Consider the following 21,943-nt stretch of genomic DNA (forward strand, 5'->3'; position numbering starts at 1 on the left):
CCCCCACGGGCCACTAAAGCTAGTGTCACGGTGACTGTCTATAATTATTCAGCAAGAGAGTATTGGTTTTACCGTTTACCGTACCAACATAGTCGTAAACACCAAATTAGTGGCTCAATAGACTTCCCAATTCCAATCAAACACCACACTTTGCCATGTGAAGCGTCATATATTTATTCACAGTCGAATTAAATTAAACATTGATATCGATTTTTAATTTATCATGCTAGAATGGTCGGAGTTAATGTTTATATATTTCGAGCGCATACACGTTTTACCGAGAGGTTCGATTATTTTGGCATGAAGAGGCTTAATTGTTTATTTTTAAAATGTATTTCCATTATTTTAGGAGTTATTTTTATATGCTGGTTGTTGATTGTAGCCATATATCATTCTCTTTATTTACCACCAGCAGCAACTCACCAGATGCTACTCCGACACATTAAAATGTTAGTAATGCTTCCAACACAACAACCGAATTTCACAAGGTTTCAAAATAGTGAGTACATCTCTATAATACTTTATGAATGTGTTATTTATGTGTATTCACCATATGTATATTCAACAGTTTTTTGTCCTTGCACACGCATATACATTTTCTCATTTTGTAAACATCATCTGTAATGTTTAACATGGTCACTTAGTGTAAAAGCATCGATTGTTCATTGGTTTTCATTTTCGCTGTTTTTTTGTGAGAGACCTAGCTCGAGCTATTCCATTAGAGCGCGTTCGTTCCGTTAGAGAGTGGTATTAGTGATATGTGTTTGATCACTCTATAGTGTTGGGTGATACCTCACTGCCAGTATTTGTATAACAAATAGACTTATTCGCACGATCCAAATGTTAAAATAATTTGTCTTATCGACGTTAATACACATATCATTCAAGGTGCAACGACAACAACATGAAACGGTAACACAGAAATTTCGAATTGAAGCGTCTGTGTTAAATTACAATTTCAAAAATGGAATCGTTACAGTGGTGTCGTATATATGTATCACAGTTGAAGGACTGTGAATGTATGCACAAACATACTTCATATTACGACACTCCCTTCAGTGATGAAGAGGGACTGCGTATTACATAACCAAAACAACAACATCAACACGTGAATCTCTGTTTGACCTAACCAAATCTATGCGCATTTTTTTAACGGGAGCAAAAGAATTTGTGCTAACTTGGTTATCAAAAATGTGGTAACGGTACACTCTCCATAAGCAGAGAGTAAGGTATGTATATCCCGTCAGAACACGGATGCTGTCACGGATGTCATGGTGTAGCTGTTTAAAACAAGAGGATTGGAATAAATTGGTTGTGCTAAAGCCATCTTGTTGTTCATCTAATTGTTCATGTTAAAACAGTCCTCGTAGATCAGATATTTGTATATATTTATTTAACTATGTTCGAAATGGTAAACATTTGGCAATTTATTATCTGTTTACCCACGCCCAAATGCAAAGACACGTCTCATGGCGCTAACGATGTACAAATTACACCAGTATTTGTCGTCGATCATTATCTTATAAAGCAACAGTAAAAAAATCGAACTGAAAGAACGAAAAACGAGAAATGGCCAGTCCCATGTAAAACAAAATATTTTAGAAGGTTCATGGAAATGTCCGTAACTTAATCACCTGAGAAAATAGTGACACAAAAAATACACGCATTCTCCTATACCTTAGCTTTATGAAAATTGTATACATAGCCATAGCTGCATGCATAATAACGGGTGGGGAAGTCGTAGTCACATTAAACTATTACTCGTTTTCCACTTTCGCTATCGTAATTCGCCATACGATCTTTTTGTTAGGCGTTGTTTTTGGTGGTCGTTTAGTTAGGTCAATTGCATATACTGTAACACATGTCTTTTTCGCGAATTTAGCGAGAGAACTGATTCGCTAATTCAATATGTCGCTAATGACTTTATTATAAATTCAAAATGGCCGTCAAACAAAGAAATCAACAATGACAAGAGAGATTCGCTAAATCAACATTTCGCTATTACGTCATTTTACCACAATTCGCTAAATTTGCATGCCGCTTTTTCAACATGTTTTACAGTAAAGTCCGTCAGCCGTGAACCGGGCTTTGGATTCCATACAAAATCTGTTGATGCATTTTGGTTTCTGGGACCATAGACTTGATGAATCCGCATGATAACATGATGTCATTCTTGGGCATTTTTGACTCCCGTGTGCGAAGCACAAAATGGGAGTCTTTGCAGTTAGTCTGTCTGTCTGTCTGTCTGTCTGTCTGTCTGTGTGTGTCTGTTCCATCGATATCTCAAGAACCAATGTTCGGATTTCAATGAAACTTGGTATATAGCTTGTCTGGGGCAATGCGCAGATTTGGTTAGTTTTTGGTTGACATCCATGCATATTAATGAGCTCATCTGCATAATAATGTGTGAATTTTAAGCTAGTTCATTTATATCTCAAAAAGCATTAAAATGATTTTTATGTAACTTGGTAAGAATGTTACTAGTGATTGGCTGCTGCAATTCATTGTTGCATTTTACATTTTAATTAAAATTTAGCATTTTTTATGTATTTTTTTATTATTTTTTTTAAAGTTTTTTATGCCCAATTGCATGAATACAACTAATAGGAATCGGTGAGTGGACTAATTTGCATAATGATGCGCATGAGTATTCTATTTTTTATGACCAGCAATTTATGATGGTGTCGGCCATTTTGTTATTTCCAGTGTGTTATACAAAAACGAAGCAAGCGCTCGGGAGATGAAATGCATCAGTTTACTTTATGAAAAGGTCTAAGAAATTACATGTATGATTTTTTATTATCGTATAAGTAAATAAATAAATAAGTAATGAACAAATGTATAACCTCAATGACTGTGAAACGAATTACTGTGCAAGCTAGTTTACATTCACGTGTGGTGTACAATTACATTCAAGCCACGGAACATTGAACCCTGTGTGAGCCCAGTCAAGAAAATAATGAATGTGAGATTCATCATCGCCAAAACCATGGCAGTGTTGAAGATAGGTTCAATTTCATGGTAAAATGTTGTGTAAATTCGTTGTACTTGTGAATCCTGATTTATCACCGTATTATTGAACGCGAGAACAAATATGGTACTCTCCAGCATCAATGTAGTTGTATCAAGTCGCTGCCGTAAGGAGATATTTCCTTTGTATCGCTTACCAACATTGTATTGTACTTCTTTCCTTTATTTTCCTTTACACATTTGGAAACTTGCATGGTGCACTTTCACCCCCACCTTCCCCAAATTACGAAGCTATCATGTCGATTAGTAGGTATAGGATGTCTGTGTGTTGATGACTACGTCGTTGTGTAAGGGCTTCTCGTACGTAAAATGGGGCACATTCCCAGTAAAAATATCTATTTACACAGGGCGGACAAAATTCGCCTACATGTGTAAATTCATGTTGGGATTTGGAGAAAAAAAAGCTCGTGAAACATACCGAATTTACCGTGACAGGAGTGATCAATTTTGGTGCCGATTGTTGGTGGGCTGATCAGCATGTCGGATTATTTCTGAGAACGTTCTTCGTGTGGGAAATCACAAAATCATTATCACTAAGTAAGCTGGTTTACCTTATTTTTGTGTCAGGGTACCCTGTTCAAATGACATGAATCGACATGCGATGATTACCAAAACAATTTGACAATCGGTGTCTCATTTTTTCACCGCCCCCTCAACTCGGTGATTTGTTATGACGGTGGTTTGTTATGAGTGGTATTTTTCCCGGCCCTTTTCGTCGGAAATTACGACTTCATTAGCTCTAATATATCCTAGTTTACTTTAGTTGTTTCATCCGATTATTCTGTACATTGATTTTACCTAGCAAAGGAAACAATCGGTGTTTGGCTTTGTTATATTTACACTATTGCAACACCTTATGTGGGCCCCAGCGTGAGCCTCGTGTTTCACTATTTTTTGCATTGAATATTACACGGCACGATATCCCTCAAATCGGAAGGCACATTTATTGCTCGAGTTACTGTTCCTATTAAGTTAAGCCATGGAGCAAAAAAGAAAATATGGTTAAGCTGAATACCATGCTTCATGTGGAATGTATAGACCGTGATTTCGGAATTAACTACTAGATGCACATTGGAAACCACTGGGGCAACGCCACGCTGACCGGCGTCTCCTGCCTGGTAAAAAAAAAAAACATGCGAGACGGGGTACAGGGTTTTAAGCCATCGTAGATGTTTTCGAAACGAAAATTAGCGAATAGGTTTTGTTTCGAGCCACTTTAAATGTCCCGTGTGTATTTTTGGTTGGTACTCATCGCGTGCGACGTGCCCCAGATAGTGTCAATTTATACACAGTAACAAATGAGACGCGATGGGGATTACTTTGAATTTTATGTACCGAGAAGTACGTCTGCCGTAAATTGTTAATATTTGTTATGGTACTGAGCTGTACGATGGTTGTAATTTTACCATGTCGATTTTCGGGATTTACAAACCAATCGAAAAGATTGTGATGCCTTCCTTATTAATATACGTAACTGAAAATAAATAAATATAATATTTATTGACACACATATTGATATTAAGATAGTGGTTTGAATTTTAGATATTTAGATTGTGATTGTTTGTCAGAAATTTATATAGTTGTTCTTGCTACTTCACGTTTTCCGTGTTAACTAAATTTCTAAAATATTTTTAAATGCCCTATAAGTTTATTTTGGGCATTTATTTGTTTACTATTTTCGTTGCATTTCATTTTCCCCAATGTTTTATGAATTATTTCAGTTTTCTTTTTAATGTTGCAATTTTGTGTAGACTTTTTATGCATATTTTTAAGTAGGCTTATTGTAGGTATACGATGTCTATGTGTGTAGATGACTACTGGTGGCTCCTTATTTAATAGATTATTCATAATTTGTTTATCATTTTCAAATATTCCCGAATATTACATCATGATCCTTATTCCCTCAGCACACGGGAGTTCTTTCTAAGCTTTCTTTGATTTCTAATTAGACATAAATCCGAAATTGCCGCCACGATACCATAAAACGGCATATTTTCTTCTCATATTTAGTGGGTTAACAAACAGCAACCGTGTTTAAAGGTACTAGAATGTCTCTTCAACGAATCGCGCGATCATTTAAACATCCCTTATTTGCATAGCTTCTCTGTAAGACTTTTGTTTAGCTCAAAAGTTACAAAAGTATCTTTCAGATACACAGAGGATCTGTGTCGTGTTACTGGTAAATGTAATACCTGCATGATTTGGTATATGAAAAGGCGGCAATAATTGCATTTTTGAAACTATAATATATTTATCTTGCGTATATAAAGAAATTAGCAAAATAAATGTTAATGTGTAGCTGAGAATGTTGAGTTAAACAACTAAATCTGGTTCATCACTCATCTAATAACAGCGATCAGGATCGAATACTGGTGGAACAAGCATCACTCCATCAGAAATTGAAATGTACATAAAAAGATAATTTCATCACACAGTCAAAAATGATGTATTGGATCTAGTGTTGTTTTACAATTGTGCAAATTGTTATTTTCAGTTCTGGTGGCAGTAAATTAGGGTTTTGTGTTAACATAATATGTTTGCGAACTTTAACCTAGCCTAGAGGAGTATATATGGGCAACAGCTTTTGAGAATTATAGACATGTAATTTTGATATGTAGTCTGAAGTAGATCCATCGAAAATAAATTCTTCATAAGTTATACACATAATCACAAAATTGTTATTAATGGAATACCCACGAAGTGATAAGCCATGAAAGAGAAGTGATCCAACATCAGCACATCTCAACTTCTCTTGAAACGGAATATTAAGACATTATGCAATAAGCAGTGAGGAATGTGAAAAATATAGATGTATACGATATCGGCATGTATTATTTTATCTAATACATTACTATACATCTACATGATTTGTATACTTAGTACATATACAGTAATTATCATTTTAGTATTAAAATAATTTGTCAAAAAACCATTTTAGAAAGCTATTTAATGTCATTTCATTTCTCCATGTATATCAAACTGTCACAACGACACGGGCTACAAAACGCGTATATGGACATATTACCTGCAACAAATTTGGAAACACCAAGACTAAAGTTAATATCTTTTTCTGTGTGATAAAATTATGTGAGGGTATCCTTTATAAACAATCCGTGGCTATACAAGTTAAAACTACCATGTATGTGAATGTCACACAATTTGCCTTGAGATGATAAAAGATATCTGATGCAGAGAACAATACTTATGATGTTAATGTTTTCATCAATACAATAACAGTTTTCTTTATTGGAACTTGAAGTGGCATGTGTTTTTGAAAATTTTTGAAGTTTACAATTCACAGTGCATGTTTCTACTAGAAATGTATTAGTGACAGAAACGAATATGGTAGTACAACAATAATGTACAATAGTACATTGCATCAATTCATAATGCTGACCATTAATATAATGCTAATAGTTACTGCCGGTACTGCGCAAGCATTGGTTGTCCTATACAGTACGCGTCAAAATCTGGACAGGCGGATTAGACGTTTTATACGGGAAGGAGGGTTTATTTATAGAGAAAGTTCAGTGTTGAGTGCATCGCGTTACCAGAGAATGGCCGTATGGTGGATACCTCACACACGTTTTTTTTTTTTTTTTTAAATCGGGGATCGTCCATGAAATTCAGGCGCCTTAGATTCGCAGTGTACATCAAATGTACGTAAGTATGAGTGTACATTAAAAATGTCAAATTGAATCTCTCGCATGCGATCCTTATAAAATGCTCGACCAAATAGCACCAGTGAAGTATTGTTTCACCTTAAATGATACCAAGGCCAACATAGAACGCATTTCTTTTGTTGTGTCATCATAGGGAGCCCAGGAATTGATACACTCATAGACGTACAGTTTATTGCAGTTCCTTGGCCCCTATGGTTAGATATGCAAAATCTACATCAAGCAATTTCTAAGCAGAGTTCCTTGAGTGTGTTCGGGACTTCACCGAGCTACTTTCTACGTACTGCCGCTACATGTTTAAATCGATAAGTTGCGTTTTGAAACATTGGCTGACTGACGCGAAGATTCCAATCTGAGTTTGGGCAGATATTCAATCACCCCTAGCTTATTGGTGCTCGCGAGAGCAAGAGGACGAAGGTCTTTACCTGACGGGGTTCCTTTTGATGATTTTCTATTTATTGAAATACATACTGGTTTTGCACTATCTGAATATAAGTAGAATGCCTGTACATATTCTGCTAGTGGTACCAATGTAAACTCCACTGATTGACTGAGTACACAAGTGAACTATTTGTCGAACATATACTTGGTTTAGGAAATGCATTATTCAATCTAAGGGAACCTTGATTTATCTTTAATATCTTCTTTGACCCAAGTCCTGTATATTACCATTATCACCATTAAGCAACATAATCATTCTCATATCGTGCAAATACAATTTCTTAATAAAACAGCATGGTTTATTTGTTAATGGTTAAAATGGTATATCAAGCACAAGCCATATATATTTAGATGCATATAAGCCATATATGTCGTTGGAAACTGATTAGTGTCTCAAAAAACGCTTAACAAACGTGAGAAAAAATTTAAACATATAGATAGCCTCGAACCATATATGTATGGTGCAATAACATTTTGTAGTAGTATTAACTTCAAGCGGTTTGACACAAGATTAAAGACTCATGGGTTTTGGGACTTATATTTACGCCTAGTGAATGGATGAATGCGGAATTATATTTGATTTTGTTTGCATGGAAGTTATACAAAATAATACACTAGTCTGTTGTGTTCTGTGATGGATGTTTGTAATATGATTATACATATGAGTATATAGTTTCGTTACCCTCAACTTTTTATATTTACAAAATAAAGATGTATAATTAATTCTACCTTATCAGGCCGATATATCTTGTAAAACATTTATAACGATGAAAAGAGTTTGACATAGAATAGAATGAAAAGATTGCTGGGTGAATTAAATAATTAAAAAATGTTTCAACGCACTGCACAACGTATATTCTGTAGTTGCCATATCGAATAAACACAGTGATGTAAGTTGGTTGTCATTTCGGCCTGTAAGCGACAAGTCTCTAATGAAATTTAACGGTTAATTTAATAATCAAAATACATATGTTCAAAACGTTGTAATACATATATTTTGTAGGTCACATATAAATAATATAAAAACAGTGACGTGGGAGGGGGTGTTTGTGTCATAACGGTCTGTAAATGAATCTAGAGTGACATGTGTCTAATAGAATGAAAAGCTCGCTAATAAAGTAAAAACAGTGACGTTAGGGGGATGTTTGTGTTATTACGGCCTGTATGGGAACCAGGTCGACAATTTTCTAATGAAATGAAAAGATCGCTTGGCAAACTAAATAATTGAATGTTTGAAACGGTTTCAATGCTGTTTTAGTAGTTGGGTCATGCCATGACACGGTCGCTTTCTTACTCCATTGGCTATCAGCCTGAACGCGTATGTTCCCAGGAAAAACTGTTTAAATGCACAATGAATAGATCAAGGCTTTTCTAAAAACTAGGTACGAACGAGCAAATCTACTAAGAATGGTTTGTAAAGTCGCTAAACCTAAGGACATCTGTCATTATATCGTATGTTTAATGGTGGTCAGGTGATCACATGCTTACGCTGTGTTGATCACATGCCATGGCCACTTGATCGAAACGACCGCTCTCGTATGGAATGGCTTGAGCTAGGTATGTTTGATTTTACAATTATGCACAATTAGCTGAATTAAAAACACGTGAACATGTAAAATGACAAAGTAACTCTTGTAAATGCCACATTGGTGAAATGTAGTGAAATTTTTCAAAACTTCAAAATAGTGAAATTAAATACCGGTGAAAATAAATGGTTTTACAGTGACCTTTTAACCAAAATTATAAAAGTGATGATACTTTTCGAAGAATTTATGGGATTAAAATGAGGCATGAACAATTTAATGAAATAATTACTATATTTATTTGCAGATCTGATGAATTCTAGCTCAATATGTTGTGATACTCTGGTTCACGTCCAGCAACTTCAAATAGTAATCCACATTTTATTCATAATAATAGCCTCTGGTATAATGATCGTTATGAAGTACTTCACCGAATTACGTTACTATGACTACAAGTTTTTACTACACTATCCTGGACACGCGTTCAAATGGACAATATCAGGAATACTTATAGTGGTATTATTCTTTAGTGCAGCAGAAGGAATCCTTACTGATTTGTCAAGAAATGACGTCACCAACCTATACTTGTATATTCCACAAATGTTGTCTTTATTGGGACTGATCATAAGTCTAATGTATTACCATCATATGGAGTACTGGGATCGACCTCATCTTGCCTGGTTGTTGTTACTTTACTGGATCATGGCTATTATTGGAGAAGTATTAGCAATATTTAGAGTGTCACAGTCGATTGGTTTTAATTACAGTATATTGCGATTAGATGTTGGAATTATTACTACTATTCTATATTGCTGTTGTGCAGCAGTTGAAATTAATGTGCTTCATAAAAAGGTATGTATTCGTTTATGATCACTACAAAGGATATTGAATTATGTATTCTTCATGATATATAAACACAGTCAACTCGACTATCATATTACACACGAATCTTGTATTAGGTCATAATCTGACATGATTAATGACTTCTGGTTAATCATAAAATATGATTGTCCATATATACAAGATGTGAGGTTGAAAATCTTTTGGACGTCACATAGCATGTAACTTTATTTGTACCTGTCTTCCACTTTTTGCTCACCTCGGTATATGGCACAGAATGATCTACTTCGGCTAAGACGATTGTAATTGGCTGTTGTCATGGAATTAATAAATTCATACATTCATTTTAGAATGGATAAGGGTATACAAGTAACAATCAACTCCATAGATGACATTCTTGTTTGATATAATTTACCCGTCAAGTTGTTTTTTAAATACAATGATGTAATTATGCTATTGTAGTTTTTTGTATGACACATGGACATTGAAACCGAAGAGTCAAAGTCAAATAGTCGAGTAGCACTGGCAGAGATTAACAGTGAAAAGATAATAATTAAACTTAATAATGTCCCATAGGATTATTCATAGCTGATATGTCCAATGTAGTTTGTTTGAACCTTTTTAACATGGAAGAATTCTCTGCTGGTTTGCCGTGTGTAATGCTATTCAAATCTAATCCCAGTGCACCGAGTTAGACCTAGACCTGTATTAGAAGCACATTCCTTTCCACATTCGAATTGCAATATACATCAGAGGGAAAGAGCAAATATATAAGGTATCTTTGAGCAAGAGCATACATGTAAGTATTTCAATTAGATGAACAATGTATACTCAGATAATTGGTGACCTGATGTCAACCACCTGTTAACAGTCACTTCATATATAAACTAATGATCGAGTGCTTTAAGATAGTTAATATATTTTCAAAGGTCAGATAGCTAGATGGTTGGTGCATTTCAGTAAATAATTTCCTGTTGTTCACTGCAACAGGCCTGTGTCATGTACGATGTACAGCCAATAGTCCAGGCACAAGAATGTGAATTAATGTTTGTTATAGGTCTGCTCCATTCGATATGGATATGCCCTTCAGCTTGTCGGAGTAGGTAAGCCCTAAGTGGAAGAAGTGAATGTGCAGGCAAAATCCATGCAACGACGGGCGAACTCGCCCAACGGACTCAAGTATTAACCCCGTTCATTCAATGACATCCACCAGGCATATTGAACAACCTGGCGAGGTAAACTTAGACATGAGCGGAATGCACATAGGCAAGACAATTTGGATAATAAAATATTACATTGTATTACACTAAAATTAGTTTGTTGCCATCAAGCATAATGCAGCTAGGGTATCCAACGATGAGTTTTGTACGATTCTGCTGCTCACCAGTGAGACAGTCATCAATTTTTACATATCTTAGGAGTTGGCCATAAGAAACTTCGTGGGCGATTGTACAATTGGGGAACAATAATTTGCACAGTATTTCTGACATCACCTCTGCCAGAATTTCTGTTGGTTCATCCCTCATTAAATGAAGATGACAACCATGGCTATGACGGTTAGCCCAATTATTCTCAATTACTCTATCAAATTTTTGCAACGTTATTTCCCACATTGGTGCAACGAATGAACCTCAGTTTTGGTGAAATAAAATAAAATCTGTCAACTGAATGATGCAGATTACATGCAATTTATTTATGACAAACATATTCGGGGAAAATACATACACATCAAAAATCAAAAATAATTGCCAATGGTCATTGATGAATGTAAAGATATGTCTTTTAAAGTGAACCCCAAAGTGAGTTTGTTGTGTTTTCAAGAGCCCTTCAGGGTTAAAATCTCCACTACAAACCACTAACTAAAAGCAATGAAAAATAGATGTTCGACACTAGAGAATTGTACTAATATATCGATATTAGACAGATGTTGTTTCCAAAACTCCTTGCGAACAATGTTGTATATTGTCTACTACCAATGTTAGAGTTCATTTTGCCAATGTCAAGGTGGTTTTCCCAATTTCTAAAAACTGAAATGTAGTAAATCTTGACAGCGATATAAAATGACAATGTTTTATTTCGATCGAAAATAGAGCACATATTACAAAGATACATTAATAAAACATGCTATAGGCTGCTCTACCGTATAATGCATTTGTTAATTTCCTGTATTCTAGAGTTATATATGCTATTGATACTAACAAGCAGAGAGAGCAAATCATGAGGACTTTACTTAACCAGAAAAGTGTTGTTTTGTTTTCTGTAATATATTGGAATCGTTTCGGCAGAATCCTATTTAGGCGGATGTTCAATAGAGAGCGCCGCCACGGCTCCGTAGCTCCTTAATTTGTTTGGACCGTTTCCGTGGCTATTTATCACATTTGCGGAATTTCGACTTGAGGAAATTTTATATTTGAGTGATATAGCATATTGGAGAATGAAAATTAATAAACTTGGGCGAACATATACATGTATTTTTTTTATTTAAGCCAAAATATTATGAAAGAGAACATAATAAAACAAACAGGTATTTTGATTACCAAATGTAAGTATAATTTTAAGCAATATGGTTGTTGTTTAAATGCATAACATGACATGTATAGTCTAACTGAAGACAAGCTTGTTTTAAAAATTATTTGAAAAAAAAACATGTCAACATTATTATACAAGCTTTAAGCTTAGCCCTGGTTATTACAGGGGGCCTGATACTTTAATTTTGGTTTAAATCACATCTAGTATTTAGTTTAGGCTTTTAAACACCAAACTTAAGAACCACCCCCAGGTGAAGTTTGATTGAGGTAATACTTTTTAAACGAATAATTTGTTTAGACATGTTGTATTTACTTCTTCAGTTACTGACAATTTGCCAGAGAACTGTTTTGTTAGAATAATCCAAATTTTAAAATCATTCAAATATTGGTATACTAATTGCTGAATTTATAACTTAAACTTGTGTTGCTATTGTTCTAATTGTATGTAAACAAATAGTATGCAAATATTAAAATTGACACAAAGATTACACACTTTATCCGTGTGATTAATGATTACATATGTAATTATAGAAAAAACGTACTATTATATTACAAAGCTAAAGGCAATGTTAGCGATCCTGGACCGTATGTATTGTTTGAAACAATGCTAGGTTTCTGCAATGCTAGGTGTTAAATAAGCTTGTCTTTTATTGCAGTAGGTGTTTTTTTTAAAGCAACCTATCATTTGTATAACATGTAAAGGCAAACTAACATTTATCTTAGCTGTTATTGTGATATAGCTGATGTTTAGTGCTACCATATTGTGTTTAGTAACACGATCATGCGTTGGTTACTACTAATGTTATTTGTTATTTGGTATATTTCATTCAGTTCATTATTTAAATATAATGCTACAATTTTACAATTCACTGTAATTGATACACTTACTTTGTCTGCACAGATTGTTTGCCCATTCTCAGAAGAAAAAATATTTCCGAAGGATTTCGTGGAAACGAATTTATATTACATGCAGTCATATGTAAACATTCTATCAAATGCAACTATATGGTGGTTAAACTGGTTAGTGTCTCTATCGCGCCGACAAACAATTGTGTTGGACGACCTGGGATGCTTGCCTGGAGAGTTTGAAGGAAAACGTATGATAGAAGCATTTAACAAAGTTTACAGATATGAACAGGTAGGAATGTTCAAGCCTAATATTTAGCGTGTAATCTGCCTGATACGTTATTGTTTGCAATACATTTATGTTATAGGGGGTCGGCATTTCTATCTCTGCACTTATTTATAATATATTGAAGACCATCAAATCATGTATCTGTGTATACAATATTTATAGTAATGTTTTTGTTCGTTATAGCAAAATTGTGGCAAACGGGTACCTTCACTTTGGAAGGTATACTGGCGCACTCACTATACCATGATAATAAGAGTATGTGTGTTACGATTTATTCATTCTGCACTAACGTTTGTCGGTCCAGCTTGTCTTGGCAAAATAGTGATGTATGCTACAGAATACTACGCTAATGATATCAAGATATATGTAAGTTGTTCTACTTATCTAGTATTTCTCAGAAATAGTATGATAAAGACTTCAATACTAAGTTCCTAATGTGTTCTCTTGTAAACCACGTCTATATAGCGAAGACACAAAAGAAAACTTACACGATGACTGTACAATTAAACATAATTTGGAAAGCGTGAATTCGCATTTTCTAAATGGGATTTTCGATTTAATCTAACCCCCCTCCCTACGTACACGGTACTTATATTAGTCACCAATAGTATAGTTTATATATATATAATATATATATCCATATATATCCATAACGCTTGTTATTCAAATATAAGTGGCCAAGATAATCTGGAAGTGTTATTGTAGTTATTTTTAGCGTGTATCATTAATGATGATTGCTAAGAAGCCTTTCTTGTCTGACCCCGGCATTCAGCACGTAATTCAATCGGCAATCAATATTAGTGTGGCTTCAGATTGAGTTAATTGCCACACATGGGAAATGACAAGAAAATTGAGTCTGGAAATACAAAGCTCGAATGTGAAATAACGCTATTTCCCGGCAAAAATGATTTCCCAGAAAAAAATATATATTGTATCGAAATCTACTATTTAATAAATCAAATGGAATCATGAATCATATTTATACTTTACAAGGTTATGTTATGTCGTTTATTTACACTACAATCAACAACAATCTACCCACCAAAACACTAAACAAGTACCTAAAATATTTGCTTTTCATAAAAATATGTTCAATTGATGTTCCCTTTAGGTGGCACCTAGCTCAGTCTCAATTGCGTTGCATGGCGGTGTTTGACTAAATTGAATTCCACAATCTCAGTAAAAGCTTCACGACAGTATATAGATGTTAAAATTGACAGTCCTATGAACCATATAAATAAACTACATCAATGGCCAACAACTCAGCAAAACATGTTGAAACATGCATTATTTTATGATTTACAGAGGTATTCGATTTTGTTTGTTTAGCATAAAGGGATAAAGTGGTTAAAAGCGCAATTGAAGTTCTGTGTTCAAAATGTGTATCTTCATATTGAAAACAGCTTTCGACATTTGATGTGGGTATTCCCTGTGGATCCCTGTGAATAATAATGTATATTCTGGGGCTCTTTATTCATTCTTTGTATACATATCATGTATTTGGTATGTAGATGAGTAAGTATGTTAGTTAAAAAAAAGAAATCAATGTAATAAATGCTTTGATGATGCAATATAATTAATAATTAACAACTAGTCAATTTAGAATCGATGAATTCTGCAATACTCAATACTAATCTGGCATAAATGACTTTCAAAATGAATAAAAATTATTACGATTTTTGTCTTTAAATAGAGTTCTCCTTTTGTTACGGTTGACGAATTTTTCTCGAATGGTTTTATTCTTGTTCTTTTGATCTTCACTATTCTCGTGATAAGAAACACTCTTTACGTATACCTGTATGGTATATCTACGATTATTGGCCTGCAACTGAAAACAGCACTTCAGGTAAGCGTGTAACATATATAATTCATGTTATTGTTCATACTTGATTAGTGACAGAATTTTAACATCATCATATTCAGGTCTAATTTTAAATCATTGAAAATTTCTTTTTTAAACAGAATCTGGTTTACGAGAAAACTCTACGATTACCACTGCAGTCAACAGACGATACAACTGTCGGAAAAACTATTAATCACATGTCTGTTGATGTAACTGTAATACAATTTTTTTTTACATTATTTCTTGGTTTTGTGTTGGCAAATCCGCTTCATGTAAGTTCATCTAATTTACACTCGTGTCTGTTTAAACCTTTGCGTTCGGCCACGTAGGAACTTTAAATTGAGTAGTTAGTGAAAAGTCTGTTAAATTATAACCTGTCATTATATAGCTGTGCAATTTAATTCTGTATTTCAAAACAAGATGGTGAATGATAAAAAAGTGATGAATGCGGTTTCAGTTTTGTCATTTAAATATAAAGCAGTTTGCACGAATTTGTATTAGATCAGAACAAATTCTCGATCACCTGATATAGCAGTTTCTGAACGACCTTATTTTGGTAAGAATTTATTTTGGGTCGACAATAACAATAGGGCATAAATGTGAATTATATGTCTGAACTACTAAGAAAAGAGCACAAAAACTCTTTGGTAAGAGCCATAGTCATCCTGAATTTTAAACTTACAAATACAAATACCAAATTTGACCAAAATATATTCTGAATTACTTCAATTTAAAAAACTCTAAGGTCCTATATATATTACAGGATACTACGTGCAAGATATGAAATGACGTTTCAGTTTGCCAAAGGTTCACGTCTTAAATTTGCAATTTACAGGCTAAATTATGCTGCATCGTGATGTCTCAAACTCAATATATTTCATTTACTTAGATCTTGATCGTGTCAATTTGGCTACTTTATTTAATGGGAATAGCAGGGGTTGTTGGTATTTGTGTTTTACTTTTGATAATGCCACTTGCATTGAAAACAGCCCGGATGCAACACAAATTACAGCATGTTAACATGGTAAGTACGTGCACAAGATATATATTATATTGTGTTGTGAATAGTTTTCTGTTGTTTTGATATTAATAGTAACAAAATATTAATTATAACTGTAATGATAATAATCATTTTCATTTTGGTAATGTATGGAGACATAAGTAAATCATTGCAAAAAAGAGTAAGTTACACCGAGTTTCGAGGTACCTTATAAAAATGCACAAATAAAGTACTTACATGCACATTTTTTCTTCATTAGCATCATTCTGACATTCGTGTGAAAAAAACGAATGAGTTATTGCAGGGCATTAAGTTGCTGAAGCTAAGTGGATGGGAGGAACTGTTCGCTTCTAACATTACAAATACGCGGAGTGAAGAAATGAAGCTTACATCAAAAGTAGCCATGTACTTTCTTCTCTCTGGTAATAATTTCATAAATTAGTTAGTAAACAGTAAATTACAAATTAAGTTCCTATTCCATCAATTGTTCATGATGTCTTCTCCCAGCTCGGTGAATGAGAATTATTTTATTATACTAAGTTTTAAAAGATATAAAGTTTCAAAAAAGTCCATTAATTGCCCGTCGTAGTAACAATCTCATTAATCTATACTTTTATTTTTCTTAAGGGTTATTGTCGCAGGCATTACCGTGGATTATAGCATTGACAGTAAGTGTGTGTCCTTCATAATAATAAACATAATAAAGTGAATGACAACATTTATTTCGAGGATAGGTACTAAGACATGTTTCTAATTAATTGGATAAAACTACCATGAAATAAAGATGAACTACATACACCGATTGTGGCAATACAATATAGCAATTGGCCATATAATAATTAGTTATCATGATAATATATCAGTTTGTTTGTATTAACAGATGTTTGCTGTATACTCGCAACTCGACACAGAACCTCTAACACCAGACGTAGTTTTTACGACACTTGTTCTGATAAACTTCCTAAGTCAACCACTCTTTGTTATGCCATCGTTTGCTAAATACACAATTGATATGGTGGCTGCTACCAAGAGGCTTGCACATTTTTTATCAGTGGATGAAATTGAAGGAAATGCCGAGCATAGGTCTATAGTGGACGGTAGAATGGATAGCGGTTGCCTTCATGAACTAACAGAGGTATGAATTTAATTTTACCTGATTTAATCCGGTTATCAATGTTAATTGAACTGAAGTAACTAAAGATAGTCGAGTATACCAAATTTGTCATCAATGTTCTCTTAGTAAATGCTTTATTTTACGTCCAATAACATTTATGCTATCTATAAATAAAAAGTTGGGCATATAACTACGTGTCATTACTGTTATTCAATGTAATTAAATTTTACAGGAATATGAAATGAATACAATTGAAATGAAGCCAACCACTCCATTAGTGCAACGTGTACAGCGGCACAATTATCAGACAACACATGAAATCAATCAACTGCCAATCACTGCTACTGCTGGACATATAGAAACAGATGTTGCAATAGAAGTGAGTGATATACTTTTATATGTCATACATTGTATGTATTTTTTTTATAATACCCCACAACACAATCACCCACAATCAGTCAATCAGATTTGCGCATTTAGTGACCAGTATGTTAACTACTCAACGTTGTATTTAGGTCCGAGTAGCCCTATGAATGTCATTAATGTGACAATAATTTTGAAAGACAATATTGAATATAAAACAACCGGGGAAAATGTGTTAAACAAATACTTGTGAATGGAGACAATTTTGGATGTTGCCATGGAAGAGAGAAACCTTGCATTTCAGCCTTTTGTAAAAAGTTGGTTTTATTCTGTATATAATACAAATATTCACACAGTTATGGTCAGAAACTTTCTATCATGAATTAGCTATAACCACATGAATTACCTATGATCACATCATATAATCACATGCACTGAGAAGCGATATATATCTTTCTCTAACAACAGTTTGAACCATAATTTATGTGTTTGTGTTTAGATAGTTAATGGATATTTCTCATGGGGGAGAAGTACTTATGAAGCTGTTTTGAATAATATTAATGTCAAAATTAAAACAGGTAATATATAGTAATTATTATATGTCTAATACACTTCAACGTGAACAGATTACTGTAAACATAAATTACAGTGCATGTCGAGTGTCAGATTGTTTGTCCGCCCAATGTTTTGCGTTCTTGGATTTTGTTTATACTACCGCATTATACTACCGCAATTAGCCGTTATCTGATACAGATTACAGATGAATACGTAAATAAAAATGGGGATTAATTAATAATGTTCTTTTGAAATATAATCATTAAATTTAGTTTATTTGTAATTTGTCAAATATGTCAATCAATAATTCCACCCTCTCCATCTCCGTTGAAAATGGTTTACTTTTATTGAGCAATGTTGATAATTTTCAAAACGTTATCAATATTAAAAGTTATAAATATATTTGTAGAGTATCCGTTTTTGTCGTGTATTCCAATCTAGGAACATTGACGATTGTGGTTGGAAAAATTGGTACTGGTAAATCATCTCTAGTGTCTGCAATTCTTGGGGAAATGAATACAATATCAGGAAGTGTAACCTTTAATGGGTATGTACGGTTGAATAACAATTCTAATATTATTTCATGTGTTCTTAATGAATATAATGCCATGAAATATGTTATAACCCAAAAAATAATGGCCGGTTGCGATTATATGGTTACATTTACACCATTGCAATTATAAAATTGTAAATGAATCCCGGAAAATAAATACTGTAAATAAACAACAAATAATTGTGTTGGACTGCGAAAAAATAGTAAGAAGTTTCACGCCATCAGTATATTGAAAATAAAGAAATTTAAAAACAAATACAATTTTGAGGATATATATAGTTTTTCTATGATATACAATGGAAGATACATACTCGGTAGTAAATTTTGAATTCGGAAGTTAAAGAAATATTGCTATGATAAATACAATAAAAATGACAAAGCCACATTTATATAGCGCCTAATGAAAAGCCCCTACCTAAGCGCTGCACGAAAATAATAAAAACAGATTGATGAAAAAATTAATCAGGTGTTTTCAGCTTCAAGTCTTCAGCTTACGTTTGAACTAAATAAGGGTACCGGCATTCGCAATTGAAAAACAAAAGAATTTCATTCCACGACTTTGGAATAGTAAAGTCTGCAAACATCGTTGCAGTGAAATGATGTTGTCTAGTAGAACAACTTACCTTCTTCTATACTAAAACAAGTGCTTAATTTACCTGATATTGGAATAGTATATATCAAGCTAGTATTTGTTGGTACATATACTGACTATCTAATTTATTTGTATATATGTCCTTATTTTGGGAGTTGAAATTCGCTGTTTCATATTTTCAAGCTAGGATATAGCTGAATGTGTGTGAGGGCGGGTGGCAACCATCACAAAATGATACTTTTCCAGGGTGAGTGTGACATTGCCGAAGATCTACATCCTTATATTTATATTCGTGCAAGCCATATGCACGATTAGTTGAATTAAATTCACAATTTTGATTTAAATACAAATGGTTGATATACCTACCTATTCACTTTAAGATGGAAGTTCCCCACATTTATTTATGTGACAAAGACTATCTACGGATTAAACTCTTTTTTTAGATAATTTATTTTATAATATTTGTATATATTTGTATATGTGCAAATCAGTTTTCGTTGTATTTAGTCATATGCTAAATATAAGTTTTATTTGTACAGGAGAGATAATCGAATAGCATATGTTGCCCAGAAGGCTTGGTTGCAGAATGCGTCACTGCGAGACAATATATTATTTGGAGAGACGTATGTTCGAGAGAGGTAAGATATTTTATATCAGGAAAACTGCACGTTTCCCATGGTCGTATTACACGTATTTCAAATCATACAACACATTGTTGTTTATGGCGAGGATAATGTCCTCCATGTCCGCGCATGTGTATAAGTATTTCCAACTAACTAAGAAAAACAAAACACAGGCTGTGTGAAAGCTTATGAAATACAACTCGTGCATTTTAGATACAACACTGTACTTCAGGTATGTGCATTGAATGCAGATTTACGTAGTTTGCCTGGAGGAGATATGACAGAAATCGGTGAGAGAGGTATCAATATGAGTGGGGGTCAGAAACACAGAATCTGTTTGGCGAGAGCTTTGTACAGCAATACAGATGTAGTCATATTGGTGGGTATTCAATTATATTTATATTGTTAAACCAGGTTAAATCTGCAATTGGCATATAACTTTTACAAACTTTTCATTATTGAAGATCATCACGAAATACATTACTTATAAAATATGTAGTTCCATGACAACTGATCTGTCACGTTCTTGAACAATAAAATATCAAGGTTATAATGTATGTTGCACTAATACACACCATGACGAGATAGATATTGTATTATTTTGTCCCCTGCAAATTGATGAATAATCTGTTATTGTAGGATGACCCTTTATCAGCATTAGATGTACACGTAAGTACACATATAATGGAGAATGCAATATTAGGATACCTTCGTGAGCAACAGCGTACAGTTATACTTGTAACTCATCAGATTCAACATCTAGAACATGCTAATCAGGTAAGTAACTGATTTAGAGTAGACATGACATAGACGACTACCGCCCTTTAAATTAAATGTTCACTGGTAATGCGAGTTCTGGAATTGTGTATACTATGGCTCTCGCAAACGTCTGATTCATTTATCGAATGCATGATTGTTTTATTTAAGCTACAGCACGCGATGTACCGACGATATATTAGAGTGGAACTTTGCCCCCGAGGAAACGTAATGTTATATATTAAAAATTGCCACATCTGAATTTGAATCGCCTATCTTCATTCATCATCAACTGACACGTACACAAGCACGGATGCTTAATAACACTGAGAAAGTCAATTGTATGCATCCCAATTCACAGATGTTTATAATTAAAGGGGAACATGTTCACATGGTCGTTATCACAATCAATTTCAGTTCGAGGGAGCAACATAAGACTGCATAGTGAATCTTACTCGTGTTTGACTCAAACTAATCAGTATCACAACGTCACCAATATTCCAACTTGTTTACAAATGGAGATTGGCTTTCATTAATTATGAACTGCTATCGCCGCTTGTTTGGCAAGCCGGAAGAAGCACACCGGCAAGCGATATTTGCGTGCAAGTGATGCTTCTTCCTGGGGACCCCTGCCCAATCCCAGCCCGACTTCCCCATCGTTTTTGGGAAGCAGGTGGACACACACTGGTGGTACCGGGTCTCTGAGACCTAGTCCACAGGTAGCCGGGGGCTGGTGGTCAGGCCTCCGATTTCAGGTCAGACCAAGCAGGGCAGGTTGTTGTACCTTAAGTCCCTAGGGTGGGGCAATTTCATGCTTAACCCTTTTCACTGGACCAGGCTCTACCTGAATGATGCAGTGTTTGATACTGGAGCCAGCAGAGTCTGAAGCCAAATCTCATACCCTGATCGGATCCCTAGTACCACGGATTTTTGGTCGGTAGGACGGGCGAAGGGAGATGGCCACGTTCATGTAATATTTCGGCAGTTCAGTCGGAAATAATCCACGCTCTGAAAGCAGAGTGGCGACCCCCAACTTTTGAGTTATGGACAGCCATCTGATTTCATTCTTTTGCACCTCCAGCACTCTGAAGTCAGGATCCCACCGACCAGTTGGTAAGAGTGAGACCCGTGAGTTAGTTTGGCTTCTGCAAAGGGCAAGCGTAAAGTACACCAAGCTGGGGGTGGCGGCGCACCCCTCTCTTCCTTGGGTGGTCGTCCACCCAGTTTGCAGGGGAAGCAAGTTTGACGCTTCCTTCTGCAACAAGAGGGATGGGAATATGTTCAGTGGAAGGCAGAGTCTGAACCTATCAACTTCTACAAGCCTCGCTGTGTCTCACCTTGACATAGGAGAGAGCGCCTCTCCGATG

General features: G+C 34.6%; 1 protein-coding gene across 6 annotated transcripts in view; it reads left to right on the forward strand.

Moving 5' to 3' along the window:
- The first annotated feature begins 410 nt into the window (after positions 1-410).
- Positions 411-21,943, forward strand: part of LOC102809274 (ATP-binding cassette sub-family C member 9-like) — a 34,034-nt gene continuing 12,501 nt past the window's right edge. For 5 of the 6 annotated variants that reach the window (XR_014926776.1, XR_014926779.1, XR_014926777.1 and 2 more), the window contains exons 1-16: positions 411-499; positions 8,982-9,526; positions 12,944-13,180; positions 13,361-13,543; positions 14,871-15,023; positions 15,140-15,292; positions 15,910-16,044; positions 16,280-16,442; positions 16,648-16,688; positions 16,901-17,155; positions 17,367-17,513; positions 17,997-18,075; positions 18,494-18,599; positions 19,737-19,835; positions 20,034-20,199; positions 20,460-20,597. Coding sequence is in view for 3 of the 6 variants with exons in the window: in XM_085492025.1 (XP_085348151.1) it covers positions 427-499; positions 8,982-9,526; positions 12,944-13,180; positions 13,361-13,543; positions 14,871-15,023; positions 15,140-15,292; positions 15,910-16,044; positions 16,280-16,442; positions 16,648-16,688; positions 16,901-17,155; positions 17,367-17,513; positions 17,997-18,075; positions 18,494-18,599; positions 19,737-19,835; positions 20,034-20,199; positions 20,460-20,597 (2,673 nt within the window). In the remaining 3 variants the exon portion in view is untranslated. The remainder of the gene's footprint in view (positions 500-8,981; positions 9,527-12,943; positions 13,181-13,360; positions 13,544-14,870; positions 15,024-15,139; positions 15,293-15,909; positions 16,045-16,279; positions 16,443-16,647; positions 16,689-16,900; positions 17,156-17,366; positions 17,514-17,996; positions 18,076-18,493; positions 18,600-19,736; positions 19,836-20,033; positions 20,200-20,459; positions 20,598-21,943) is intronic. The other variant, XM_085492033.1, reaches the window with a different exon arrangement.

This window comes from Saccoglossus kowalevskii, chromosome 2, assembly GCF_978046115.1.
Source record: "Saccoglossus kowalevskii chromosome 2, keSacKowa6.1, whole genome shotgun sequence".
NCBI classification, from domain to species: domain Eukaryota; kingdom Metazoa; phylum Hemichordata; class Enteropneusta; family Harrimaniidae; genus Saccoglossus; species Saccoglossus kowalevskii.